The 15,058-nt window shown below is 40.6% G+C and overlaps 1 protein-coding gene across 5 annotated transcripts in view; it reads right to left on the bottom strand.

The window, feature by feature from the left end:
• Positions 1-15,058, bottom strand: part of Pde3a (phosphodiesterase 3A) — a 284,628-nt gene that overhangs the window by 47,370 nt on the left and 222,200 nt on the right. For 3 of the 5 annotated variants that reach the window (XM_052720552.1, XM_052720554.1, XM_052720555.1), the window contains exons 3-5: positions 11,618-11,872; positions 11,096-11,250; positions 4,755-4,879 (exon numbers count right to left, since the gene is read on the bottom strand). In XM_052720552.1, coding sequence (XP_052576512.1) covers positions 4,755-4,879; positions 11,096-11,250; positions 11,618-11,872 — 535 coding nt within the window. The remainder of the gene's footprint in view (positions 1-4,754; positions 4,880-11,095; positions 11,251-11,617; positions 11,873-15,058) is intronic. The other 2 variants (XM_052720556.1, XM_052720557.1) reach the window with 1 other exon arrangement.

The raw sequence follows: 15,058 nt of genomic DNA, 5'->3' as shown, positions 1-15,058 counted from the left end.
AGAGGGAACCAGAGGGGAAGATGAGGAATACTGCCTAGGAATTCTTGAAGTAAATTGATTTGCATTGCAGTAATAAAGTCTCCCAGTTTAACTTTAACTGGGCAAGAAGAAACTAGGCTGAAGAGGTGGTTCAGCAGTTAACAGCACTTGCTGTTCCTTTAGGGGACCTAAGTTAAGCTTCTAGCACCCACATCAGGAGGCTCCCAAGCAGCTGTAGCTCCAGCTTCAGGGGATCAGACATTCTTTTCTGGCCTCCTCAGAGACCTGCATAGAGGTGTACATATACACACAAACACATGAACACACATGTACATAAATAGAAACAAAATAAATAAGAAAAAAAGAAGTAAACCAGCTTTTTTTGATAAATACATGCCTCTGTACCAATGTTTTAGTAGGTAAGAACCATCATCGTGTAAAGTGTTCTCTTAAGTCTAGTTTATAAGACGTAAGGCATCTGGATTCACCATAGTAGAAAGCCCACACTTACAAGACCCTAGCAGAAGATTACCACACAGGCAGTAATTATGAATTAGAGGAATTTGGAAGCAGAATGACGTAATAGTAGCTTCCCATTTTTAGTGACTCCTACTAGAAGGGCAAGATTTAAAATTCAAGTCAGAGGCTCTAGAGATGATCAGGTGTTAGGAGTGCTACTGCTCTTCTGTAGGACCCAGATTGGTTCCCAGCACCCACATGGCAACTCACAATGATCTGTAACTTTAGTTCAAGAGGATCTGATGACCTTTACTGGCCTTTGCTGACACTGCACACATATGGTACACATATATACATAGAGGTAAACACTCATACAAGTTAAAAAATGCAAATGCAAATCATATTTAAATCTCCCATTGTTATGCTTTCATCAGAGGACTCCTGTGTGATCTGATCCATGCATTTATTTTATTTATTTGTTTGCTTATTATTTATTTATTTATTTTAGTCATTGGTAAAGATCACCTGTGTTTCAGCTATGTCAAAGGAATGCCAACTGAGGGAGCAGGGAACACGCGGCTCCCTTGGTTTGTGAACAGAACAGATCCATCAGTCTGATTTGTGCAAAGAACATCATTCTACTCTGGACACGGATAATTCAGCTTCAGTGTGTCCACTGGTCTGTACCTTGAGGCTTAGGGCTCTTACAATCCTCCTCACACCTCCTGGGACCCCATATCATTACCCTCTTTCTACAGGAAAGACTTTCCCCAGCCTCTTCACACATAGTTTACTGAAAAGCAGGTGGCAAAAGAATCAATTGCATCAAACATAGTTGGGTACTTGCTTAGCTGGGGCAGCCAAACTACATGACATCAATGCAAGGGAAATAGGGTTTCAACACTGAGGTGGAGGCTTGTAGAACACATGTGATACCATGGTAGAAAGAGACCACTGTGGGCAGAAAGATGTAAGCAAGGGGGATGGTAGAGTGAGAAAGAAGAACCTAATTGGGCAGTGGTGGCCATTGCCTTTAATCCCAGCACCTGGAAGGCAGAGGCAGGCAGATCTCTAAGTTCAATGCCAGTATGGTCTACAGAGTGAGTTCCCGGACAGCTAGGGCTACACATTGAAACTCTGTCTCAAAACAAGACAATAACAAAAATAAAAACAAAGCAAAAACAAAACAAAATATTGAGAGAGAAGAAAGGGATGAGCAATCAAAACTAAGTATGTATGAAAATCCTATAAGAAAACTTTGGCTTTGTGCTGATTTTTAAAATTACATTAGGAGAAGAGAAAGCCAATCAAATCAAATGAAAACAAACAAACAAAACCAGAAGAACCTAACTGATCAGGGAAGAAGTAGAATCTAGGGTCATTTGATTCTTAATATATTTCTCTATTTTGGCATAATTTTAGTAATTGATTTGCATTGGGCACAACTGGATAAGGATGTTATAAAGTCTTTATTCCATGATCACAGCAACCTAAGGACACCACCATACCTAGTCCCTTCAAAATAATCATGACGGGGAGACATCAAGCCCTTGCCCAGAGAAATGACAGACTGCTATGCTAGGGACTGATTTCTACCATCGCCCTTGGGGCATGTTGAGTGGACGTTCTTCTTGGGTTTAGTTAGACAGTAAGTAAGACACAGGGAGTAAGATGCAGTGGCATGAAGCTGTGCCTCCATACACTCTGTCATTTCCAGTGTGTGCCAGAGTCATAACATTCAGATTTTAAAAAAGAGATTTGATTTTAAATTATATGTATGTGGGTCTGTATGTGTGCACATGTATGTGGCATGTGTATGCACAGGTACATCCACAGGACAAAAGAGGGCATTGGATCCTTTGAAGCTGGAGTTACAGGTGACTGGTAGCCACGATCGATCGATGGATTCTGAGAACATAACTCTTATTCAATGGAAGATCAGTACGTACTCTAAATTGCTGAGTCATCTCTCCAGCTCCAGATTATATATACATATAAATTCATGTATTTATTGTGTGGCATGTCTGCCAGGACACACACGTGGCAATCAGAGAACAACTTTTGGGCATCTGTTCTGTTCGGCTCTTCAGGTTTGGCAACAAATATGCTAAGCCATTTTGCAGTCCCAATTTTTAGCTTCTTGAATCTAACAGGTTGTGTTATTTAATAATCGTTATTTGGTCACTTAACTGAGGGATCACGTGTTTCCACTACCTTGTACCCAACTACAGATCCAAAGTTCCAAACAATATTAATTTATTGTCCTTGATTTTTTCTTTTTTTTTCACTCTGAAAACTTGACAAAAGAAAGAGCCAAAGATGAATCCTAGGCCTTGGACAAGTTACTTCACTTCTCTGTCTCTCAGTTTCCTCCTTTGCTCTTTGGTTCATCAGTAGCAATGGCATTAAAAGGTAACAAAAAAAAATAAACATTTATTTTTTTGTGCTTGTGATGTGTGTGTATGTGTGTAGTGTTTATTCTGTGGTGTATGTGTCCTGTGTGTACACATATGTGGTGTGTATGTGGTATGTATGTTTTATGTGCATGTGTGTGTATATGTGTGTTTGGTGTGTGTGTGTGTGTGTGTGTGTGTGTGTGTGTGTGTGTGTGTGTGTGTGGTGAGATGTGTGTACATGGACAATGTATTTGCACATATGTATGTTGAGTTCCTTGTTCATGCATATGCATGTGGAGTCCAAGAGAAGGTGTCTGTGTTTGCCTCACAGCATCTCAGCTAATCATCAGTCTCTATCATCTTGCACTGTCTGGTCCTCGTAAAGCTCAAGTCTATTTCTCAGCTCGCTGATGATGTTTACTGTACAAAACTTAAGGGATATCGCTACAGCTCATGAGACCATATATTTGTAGGAGAATCGGATTGTCTTTAATGGTTTCTTTCAAACGAACATATTTGTTTCAAATAAATGTTTCTTTCAATACAAATAAACTTGAACTCTGTGGGGAAAGTGTCTTCCTACACTGAACAAAAGAGATTTTAAGTAGATTGAGTGATGGTTTCTAGAGGACAGATCAAGTGGGAAGTGGACAGCCAGAGGAAGATGAGCAACCAGGAGTCCTTCTCTGAGTCCTATGCCTTAATGTCATGTTTGTCTTTCAAGGCATCTCTTGGAATATGGGCAATTTTCAAGTGGTTTGCAAATAAATCTCATCATTTTAAGGATGTTTGGTCTGTTTCTGCCTGTTATATGCTAATTTGTAATAAACCTATACTTGCTTCCTTAAGAACAGATATAAAGGATGAAAAGGTAGGGAGGAGGCTGGGAGAGAATGAGGAAGAGAGGGAGGGAGGAGGAAAGGGATAGAAAGAGGGAGGGGAAGAAGGAAAAGGAAAGCAAAAGAATGAGGGAGGGGGAAGGGAAGCAGGGAGGAAGGGAGAGAAGGAAGGGTTTCAAGGTCAAGGCAGAGACCCATATCAGAGGGATTAGGTTCCCAGAAGACAGCCAGAGTAGGTGAACCACAGTCCTGCCGGCCTTCCCCTCAGAGCTCTATCTCCTGCCTGTTGGCACAGAGGAGGCTGCAAATCTGAGCAGAGGACCAGCTACCACAGAGGCTGCCAGCAGAGCTTGCTGCAATGTCCTGAGGGTGATGACATGGATCTTGGAGTTCACAGCTGCTATGGCAGCCAGACTTGCATGCCCAATATCACAGTGAGAGAAGAGGGTTCTCCTTGAGCCAAACTCGAATTCTTAACTGCTGAAGACAGAAGATTCAGAAATGAAGCAGAAAGTAACTGAAAACCTCAAGAAGAAATTCTACAATGCCATGAAACAAGCATTCACCACTTGTACTTCTCAGGAGGAAGAGGTCAGAGGAACAGCCGGGGCACTGACCTGGAAGAGAAATTCAGAGACAAATGTAATAAAGTGGTGTGTGTGTGTGTGCCTGCGCGCAGGCTCACGTGTACAGACAGTGCCTAGGGAGGCTAGAAGTGGGTCTTGGATTCCCTGGAGCTGGAGTTGCAGAAGGTTGCCTGACATGAGTACTGGAAACCAAACTCCCATCCTCTCCCAGAGCAGCAAGCCCTCTTAACCACTGAGTCAACCCTCCTGCTCCAAAGACCTGGAACTCTTGATCCTCCTGCATCAACCTCCTAAATGCTGGAATCATAATTGTATCTCACTAAACCCAATTTACAGATCCCAGCAAGAACCTGGTCTTAGATTAAGTGAGGTGAATTCCCTAATTCCTTCCACTTGCCCTTAACTAAAACTTTATTGTTCATTTAATGCCACAGTTCATTACAACATCGCAATACAGAAAATGAGACTGTACACCTGGAGTGTACATTGCTTACCTGGCCTGTTTTGCTTTTTAGCTTTTACATGGTTAGCTGCAGAGATGGCATAGGATGAAGTGAAGGACCTGCTCTTGGTGAGAGTCATCGACACTGGGGTATTCCAAGAGTCGGGATTGAGAGCACTACAAAGACAGCAATTAAAGACCACAGAGAGATTACTCATCCATTACTGAGCACATCTTTCCAGAACTCAGCCACCACCTCTGCAACAGACACGCCAATCTAAGTATTTGTTCCTAGGTTGCTGCAAAAACCATTTAACTTGCAAATGACAAAATAAGCTGAGTTCCACCTCTGCTACATCTATTTGTCTCTCATCAAACACAGTCTACCAAGAGCAAAGATGTTCCCAATACATGCAATTCATAAAAATGAAACACACTCTCCTACATGTGTAGTCATGTCCCTTACAGATTTTCCAAAATCTGTCTAGAAAATTCATTGGCTGTGATGCAACTGTCCAAATAGGATCAGAGAGTGACAAAATGCTTATGACATAGTGCTCTTTGTTATACAATATTGTTGGTGAATATACACTCAATAATTAACATTTTATCAAGCTACTCAATAATGATGTCTTGCTGCAGTATTTACTCATCAAGTAGAGCATGAACAGCAGACCTGTTGCCTGCCATTTCTCTGTTGGCAACTCGGCACTGGCTTACAAAGAAAACTGTTACAGGAGCCTATAATAGTATCCAAAGATTCCTCTTTACTGGTGACACCCTGGAAAGAACGTGATAACCCAGTCATGCCCCATCGGAAAACACTCGTGATGGGCATGGTGCTAACATACGGATTTTATGATTAGGAGAGAGGTAATAGGTCCTCTTTACCTAGGAAATGCATTTATCAACATAGACTTGCTTCACCAAGTTGCTCCCTGTAAACAAATCTGGAATCAATCAATCCACAGAGGATTGGGCCTAGAGAAGATTACAGAAGCTATGTAATTAGTGGTATAGGATTCCTGGAGGTCTTCCACACCAAAATCCCTCTTTATGTACTGCTTCAAACCTTACATGTGGAAACAGAAACATTATCCATGCTAGTTCAGGAGAGAACAGATTTCAGGGAGTTCTGCTGACAACCTGGGACTGTTCCCAGTGAAAAGTGCTTGGTTTGTGTTTTGCTAGCACCTGTGTGTCCTTTCATGCACCAGTAAATCGGTGAAGGTTAAAATCTATAATTTGCAGATTGAACAGGATGTGTCCGATCTGTCTGGGTGGCATATTGTAAATAATCTTGACATTGATGGAATTATGAATCATGGATGTATAGAGTTTGTCATGTAAGACATATAATTAGTGAGGTATAATTTGGAGATGGTCCCAAAGAGCAGGAATTCTGCCTCTCCCAGCAGCCATCAATTGCCAAGAGCCCCTTAGGGATGAGACTTCATGAGCCCCTCCTCCATGAGATTTTTCTTCAATGATTATATTTTAAAAGCCTCCTTTTGCTCTTACTTTTTATAACAACTTACCACATACATGATGAAAGAGACATTTGAAGGGTGAATTAAATTTCAGCCATTGTCAAGAACATCTAAAGCCTGCAAAATGCTTGTTTCAAGGCGTTTTCAAAAATTTCATCTTTAGCCTTTCACAAATGCTTGGAATTTTGTAAATGAGATTAAAAAAAACTTTATGTATCAGATAGTCCATGATTTCCTTGTGGTGTTGGTCTCTGTTCAACCATTCTGCTTGCCTGGGTAACTGCTAAGATTGACTGTGAAAATGTTATGTAATATATATTTCTGTCTTTTCATTTCTTAGATTATTATACAGTTGGTAAATTCTTACTCATCCATGTAGTCTTTTTGAAGAACTTAGCATCATTTAATATCTTTAAAAAATATATCATTTTTTGAAGCTCAGTCAAAAACTGCCTACTTGTGTTCTTTTATAGTCAATAAAACATTTAAAAGGGGTCTGTAGAGAGGGAAAGGGCTCAGTTAAGAGAACTGGCTGCTCTTAAAGGGGACTCTGGTTTGATTCCCAGTACCAACACGGCAGTTCACAACTATATATAATTCCAGTTCCAGAGGATCCAATACCCTCTTCTGACTTCCAATGTATACTATATATATTTTGCATATATACATGCATGCAGGCAAAAGAAGTGTTTTTAAAAAACAATTAAATGTGTTTTTTATTTTATTTTTATTTTATTTTAATTTATAAAATTAAAAAGTTTATAAAATGGAATGTGATGAAGTCAGCATAAATCAATGTATGCTATTTAAATTCATTATAGTTCAGGGTCACGTCTGCATATAACTTGGTGTGAACCTCATGGTAGCTGTCAGTTGTTCAATGACCAGTGCTGGCTTACCCCTGCTTAGAACTAATGAGCAGTAAGAATTCAGATTCTGCAGAGGAAAGAGGCTGAGAGGAAGTGGCTACTCACTCTGAAGCAACAGAGGAGAAAAAAGATCTCAGCCCTCTTCACCAAAGGTCCTTTTACATCTACATCTCTCTCTGTGTAATAATTCTATCTTCAATTCTAAGTTGGCTAGGAGTGTCTTTTTATGAAGTTTATGACTTCTATTACATCTGATTCACCAAGCTCAGGGTCAGTTAAGAGATAAACTTGGAATGGCTGGGAGTATGACATCAGCCATTTCTGTCTCTCCAAGGGCTATTCTTAAAGCATCTATTTGCACTCTTCCATCTAATGTACCCCTCAACACTATATATACACACTATAGTTCTATTTTCTAAATCCTTCTTGTGGGTGGGTATGAGGCTCAGGATAACTCAGGGTCTCTTGGAGGACATGCCTATGTGGTTCACTTTCTCTGACTCTCAATCCCATGTCCTTTGCAGCAGACATTACTTTACTTTCCAGAGGGAAATTATCTACCTGCATCCAACAGCCACAGAAACTGTTGGCATGTTTGTTTCTTTATTTTGAGACAGAGTCTTGCTATGTGGCCCTGGCTGGCCTGGAAATCACAAAGTTCTGCATGTCTCTGTCTCCTGAGTGCTTCCACTACATTGGTTGTTTTTATTTCTGCTTCTAAAGTTGCTTGGATCATTAAGTCCCTGAGGAACCACAATGAAAAAAAATAGGGAAAGAAGAAATAGAAATGGGAAAAAGGAAGAAACTAAAACTCCTTATGTCAAAACCAATCAGCAACTGTAGCAATGGTTCTCCTGAATAAGAAAGGACTTCAACTTTGGTTTACGATTAAGGTCAAAACCATCACATTTAGTGATGGTACAATGCTGCTTTCATGTGCATGGTTTTCCCTTGAAGAGGTAAGCTCTCACCAGCATGAGGCTCATGACTTCATAATGATGGAACTATTGTACGACTCTCAGATTTTACATCTAACTTTCTACAGCATAGTGAAATTAAGGAGTAGCTATGCTGTGGAAAAAATATCCACAAGCATGGTATCTGTGAATACCATTAGGATGAAGGAAATGGGTGGTACATGCTAGTTCATATCTGTGTGAAAATGTTTGTATTTGAGCACTTACTTTATAAATCAGTATGACAAGATCTACTGGAGGAGAGATTAAAAACATTCCTTCCTTCCCTCCCTTTCTTTCTTTCTTCCTTCCTCCCTTCCTTCATTTGCTTACATGATGACTTCATTGTTAGCCTCTAATTTCACTTACCACATGAAGAAAGAATGGAAGAAATCAGACTTGACCAGAAATAACAAAGGTGTTGAGATAGCATCAATATATTTTTCAGAGTCATTTTCTGCATAGAAAACCATGGAGCTTCAGGTAAAGTAAGGCAAGAAATATTGCAGTTTGCAATGGCAATGTCAGATAGATGTCTTTCCAGGCTCATGTTTGAACACTTGGTCCCAGTTGGTGGCACTGTGGAGGCTGTGGAACCTTTGGGAGGGGAACCTGACTGGAGGAAGTACTTCCCTGGGAGCTGGACCTAGAGGATTAGGAACTGACTCAGGTTCCTGGACCAGGCCTGATTTCACTGCTTCCTAGTGTGTCTAAGCATGAACAAGATTCCTCACATTCCTACTGTATCTGCTAGTACAGAAATGAAAAATACTACCAATGATATTTTATTTCAACCTCAAAGAATTTCAATACTCACCAAACAGTGTATGTCTCCTCCTGTGAGGACATCTGCAAGTTTTACTAAAGTCCAGGAAATACCATAGAGTGGAATTATGATTTATAGTTTCTAACAATTATGGTTTATGAAAGAAACACCTGATGGTCTTGAGTCAGAACATAAATGTTTATGTAGAAGAAAGCGATTTACATTCTAAATGAAGGAAGCAGGGGTCGGGGGTTAGAGATGGCTGTGAGTAGATCTTCCTTTGGTCCAACATCTTAGTGAAGATGCTGGGGTCATCTGTGTTCTGAGCTTTATCAGGGTCACTCCAGGACAATAAGTAGAGAAATGCCAGACAGTCATTCAGGAAAGACAAAGAAACAATAAATGTCTGGGGCAGGGCCAAGGAAAAGAAGTAGCCTAAAGGAAAAACTAGAGGGGAATTCAAGTAGCCAGTCTGTTTAACAAGGCCATCACATGGTGAAATCTGCACAGTGTTCCCAGTGATACGCTGATCCTCTTGGCTGTGGTCTGAGAGGGTGGCTATGCACTCCCTGGCCAGGACAGTTCTTCAGGAGCCCTTTGGTGGAGAGCTTACTGGGTTTCAAAGTGGAGGGCTCAAGTAATTTATACACAGAATGCTAAGGGTGAAGGTGCCCCAGTTGCTGGTAAAGACACATAAACAGGTTCAGTCACTGTGCTGTATGTGTGGATAAGTAAAACTTTACTAAATGAAAAAGAAGTCTGTCCTCACTCAAGTCTCAGGATTTGGGGAACTGCCATTCCCATGCTCAGCTTGCCACCTTGTCGTCGTGAAATGGAAACTATTTCAGACATTGTCATTAAATATTTACACACAGATGTGGATAAATACAGATATTTTTACTCATTTGGTCAATATAAGCTGATATATATTTCATAATTCTGAAATTATAGGGTAAGGAATATTATAATTATTAAAGTCATATAAAGTATTCTAATTTTCTTCTAAGTTGTAAAGCAGAGACAAAGTAGCCCCCTTTAAAAGCACATTTTAGTAGCATTTTCTTATAAATCATTTTAGATCCTAATGTTACCTTTTCTTTAGCCTTTTTAATTTTTGCCTTTCAGTCACTAACATCATTTGGATCTTGAATTTCCCACAAGGGCCGTGTGTTAAAGACTTAGTCTGTAGCTTCAGAGACTGAACTTTAAAGGTAGGGCCTGCTTCCAGGTACTTAGGTCAGTGGGGTTGTTCCCTTGCAGGGCATGCTAGGATGTGAGCCCTTGCCTTCCCCTTCTCTCCTGCATCCTCTCCCTTCTGTCTGTCCTGGCAGCTACAAGGTGCTCAAGCTCCTCTGCCCGGATGTACTATGACTCCAAAGCTCCAAAGCAAAATCTGAGAGACCACAGATGGGAACCACTGAAATAATCCTTAGTCTATATCAGGCACTTGGCCAGTGATGGAAAGTGGACTTACACATAAAATTGCAATTCAACATACTACTAATATACTAAATAAAATGTAAAGTTCAGAGTATGGCTCAGGGTAAGAGCATTTGTCCAGGAAACATGCATGTGTATGAGTATGCATACACACACACACACACACACACACACACACACACACACACACATATATGACATATATGCACACAAGTATACACATACATACATATGCATACATACACACAAACATAAGCACACACATATACAAATATACATACATGAACACAGATATATACATATACATCTATCCATATATATACACATATATAAGCACATATACACACATATTTACACATTTATTGACATATACATGTGCACACATATACATATATTTACTCACATATACACACACATAAACACATATACAGACACACATGCACACAGGAAATTTAAAAGATTTGGATATATCCAAGTGTTGTTAAGATGATATATACTTTTGATCTATAATTCTTACTAATTCTGCAGGAATTAAGGCACAGCAGGTGTGACAGGCCATGTTAAGGATCATATGTAAATATCAGACTAGATGCCTTCAAGTTAAAGTTCTCAGTATGGATCTCAGTGCAGGTCAAGTGTCCTGTGCCTTAGCCTTTTCCACGCAGTGCCATAGGAGCAGGGGTCATCCCAACTCACGCTTAGTATTTACAGTTAAGGTCATGCCAGTCAGGCCCTAAACTCTCAGCATTGAAGCATGCACATTTGGTATGTTCAAAGCTCACTTCTCAGTAACTCTGGTTGGGCCTCTCTTCTCTCAGACTCTACAAATCCCTTTGGACAAATCACTCCTCTGAGGAGACACGGAGTCTGACCTGGGTGAAGGTGCTTCGTGAGGCTTTATGCTGGCACTGCGGTCTCTCCGCACTGGTGCAGGCTCCAAGGTGGGCAGACCTGTGGCAGAGGTGGTGGTTGTCCAAGTCGAGGAGACTCTTCTCAGCAAGCCTGGGGGCAGACTTCTTCTCAGGCGCTGGAAGGAAGATTCACTTTGTTACGAGCCACATTTTAGATCCTTAACTTTTATGTAAAACAACGGAAGGAATCAAGGCATGTGGAAGCCGGGGATGGAACAGTACGGGCCAGATCTCATCTCTCACTATCCTGGAACATTGAACGAGAAACACAACACGGGAGTCATGAGGAAGGCAGCAGTAAGCCGTGCCTGGTGTTCAGTGGGAGCAAGAAGCAAATTGGGCTACACAGCAACCACTGGGGGGGGGGGGGGTCCTGAGTCTCCACAGGACGGTTCTGTCTCAGACTGCTCACAAGTGGCAGGAAGGAAACCTTAGAGACTGTGGAAAGATTCGCTCAGACCAAGCCCTTCATGCCACACCTACCTTGGGAATGGCCAGTTTGTCTTTCTCCAAGCCCTCCTCAGAATCAGAGCAGGTATAGTTCTCACCGAAGGTTACAGTGGGGTTCACTCTGGGCTTGTGGATGGCCTGGAAGGTGAGCTGGGTGCTGAGCAGGTTGCTCACGGCCCTCAGGGATGTGCACACGTTTGGGGGTAGAGAAGGGTCTGCGAGGAGGTCAGTAATGAGGCCATGGGCCTCGCCCATCACGGCGATATCCACAGTGATGCTGGTTCCTGACTGGGACACCAAAGCAAGAGGTCAAGGATGGTGGAAGTGTGGAGGCGAAGTGAGCCAATTCAGGCTTTCTGGCTGAAAGACAAACAGCTGTCAGGCATGTAGTGCACATTTATAAACTTGACATACAAGCAGCCGAGGCAGGAGGATGAAGAATTCTAGGGCCAACCTGGGCTATGTAGCAAGACCCTGTCTTACTTATGCACTTTCTTATAAGTAAAAAGCAAGTAAATCGAGTTAAGCATTTCAGAACAACGAAGTTCAAGTCACATTGCTGTTTTGACACTTAGTCAAATTTGCATGGTTGTTTTTGTGGGTCCATGATTTTCAAAAAAAAGTTGCATTTTTAGAAAATATATACTGACACATAAAAATTGTACATGTAGGTTTGAGAGGTGGCTCAGTGTTTGGGAGCACTTATTGCTCTTACAGAGGACCCACACGACAGCTCCTAAACATCTGTAATTCTGTTTCCGTTTGGTCTGGTGCCATCCTCTGGCCTCTTCCCATACTTCATGCAGATGATGTGTATCAGTGGTCCTCAACTTTCCTAATACTGCAACTCTAATACAGTTGCTCATGTTGTGGTGACACCAACCATATATTTTCATTGCTACTTCATAACTGCAAGTCTTCTTCTGTTATGAATCATAATATAAATATTTGATATGCAGGATATGTGGGGGTCATGATCCACAGGTTGAGAACCACTGCTGTACATACATATATACGTGTGTGTGTGTGTGTGTGTGTGTGTGTGTATGTGTGTGTGTGCAGGCAAAACATTCACACACATCACACATGAAAATAAAAATAAATAAATATTAAAAAACATTTCAAACAGTTATACATGTGATATATTAATAGATTACATATTGTATAATATTCAAATCAGGGTAAGTACATCTATCCCCTAAACACTCATCATTTCTTTGCACTGAAAATATTCCAAGGCTTTTCTTTCAGCTTGTTAAAAACTCATAACATATTATCTTCACCTACAGCCTTCCCCCTGTGCGAAGGCATGTGGCAGCTTCTTCCTCCATCAGAGACACGTTTTTCAAAGCAAGAGCTTGAGGAGGAATGGGCATTTATAGCAAGACTAAAGCAGCACTAAGGTTGCATCTTGGTACGACAGCACTTGCCTAACACATTTGAGCTCTGAGTTAGATGTCAGTATCACTGCCATCCCATGCCAAAGAAACAAAAGATTGAACCAACCAACACCCAGTTTTAAAAGGCAGAGAATTTGAGGGTGAAAGCACCATCAAACATGCCTCATGAAGAGTTCTTCATTCTACTGTCCCTGGAAAATTCCATTTTGAAAGTGGCATTAACACACAAGAAGAGCTTGCTCCCAGCAAAGTTTTAATGTAATACCTGAGCTTGGTATGTGGTAGGGATTCAAGGAGTTTGAGAGACAGACATGAAAAGCCACCAAGTTTGGGCCCGAATTCACACTCCATCTCTCCTGGTTGAGAAGATGAGATTTCAGTTCTCTACTTTTGTGACACATTTGTTACAATTTGCCAGGTGTCCATCAGATCAGAGCCATTAGGGAAGAAGAGAGAGAAGGAAAGGAAACAATAACAAAAACTAAAACAAGAAGTGAGGGCAACTGTTCTCACATTGCTGTTCAGGGAAGATTAGAAGAGAGGGGGTATTCAGGGAAGGCCACGTGGCAAGGTGAAGCCTCCAAACAATAGCAAAGGACCATTTGCTCTACCATGCAGTCATGGCGTTAGGCACAAGGAACTATGTAATCTCAAACTGCACATCATAATGATCAGGGAGGCAGGTCTTGGATCCAGGCATTTAGATCCAGGTCTGTCTCATAATCTAGTACTTTCCAGCACCACAGTCTCTATCAGATCACTAAAATTTCCCCGTCCCTATATCTTCCATCTGTGATTTTTAGGTATAATAATAAGAGTTCTGGAAGTGAGCATGGGGGCAATACCTGTAACCGCAACATTTGGGAGAGGTTGTTCAAGGTCACTCTTAGTTATATGATGAGTTTGAGGACAGTATGGAGATATACTCTCTCAAACAACAGAACAAGACAAGAAAAAAGCAAAACAACAATAACAATAATAACAACAACATAATAATCAACCATAATGTTAATGATAAACTCTAAAGGTAAATGTAAGAATGAAAAGAGATGATGTACATCAAACAATTCTGTATTAGCAGTTATAAAATTTCAGTCACAGTTGTGGTATAAACAATAATATATATAATAATATAGATAGAAATAATAACCCTAAAGCTTTTCAATAAGAAGCTATTACAGTGTTAATAATTTCTCCACAATAGACTTAAATTTCAATGATCTGAAAAAATTAAATGTATAGAATTATAAGATGAAAATGAAGTGTGAAAGAGTGTTTTATAATCTGGCAGACAGAAACTTTAAAGATAGGAATTCAAAAACTGCCAAGGAAACCTGTAACAGGGTTGTCTATATAAAGATAGAAACATCTATATAAGAAAATGCATCATAAAGGAATAAGTCTGAGGGAAACTATATGAGACAAAACACAGTAAGTAACGGGCCTCTAAAAAATTAATCAAAGGAAAATAATATGGAAAAGGGGAATTGGTAAATAATCATCTGGTATGATATGGGCTATAGGCATGCTGTATATTGCCTTTATTATGTGGACACATGGTCCCTGTATCCCTAGATTCTTTAGGACTTTTATCATGGAAGGAAATTGTATGTAGCCAAAGGCTTGCCATATCTAATGAGATGATCTTGCCATTTCTGCCCTTGGGTCTGTTTATGTGCTGGTATCCTGATCAGTTTTCTGACAACTTGACACAGGAAGCATTATCTGGGAGAGGACCCTTAACTGACAAAATTTCTCCATCAAATTGGCCTCTAGACAATTTATGGCCATTGCCTTTATTGATGTGTGATGTGGGAGCTCTCAGCCCACTGGAAGTGGTGTCACTCCTGGGGTGGGTTTTCTGAGCTGTAATAACAAAGCAGGCTGAGCAAAGCCATAGGAGCTTTCTTCTACAGCCTCTGCTTCAGTACCTGCCTCCAAGTTCCTGCCTTGACTTCTCACCATGACAGTCTGTATAAACTATAATTTGAAATAAATGATTTCTTCTACAAGTTGCTTTTGGTCACTGTCTTATCACAGTAGTATAGACCTAACTAGAATAAGTAGACTACAT

The sequence above is a fragment of the Peromyscus californicus genome, unplaced genomic scaffold, assembly GCF_007827085.1.
Source record: "Peromyscus californicus insignis strain IS unplaced genomic scaffold, ASM782708v3 Scaffold_6__1_contigs__length_162567912, whole genome shotgun sequence".
In the NCBI taxonomy this organism is placed as follows: Eukaryota; Metazoa; Chordata; class Mammalia; order Rodentia; family Cricetidae; genus Peromyscus; species Peromyscus californicus.
Note: the sequence above shows the minus strand (reverse complement) of the source record. Positions and strands in the feature narration are given on the sequence as shown.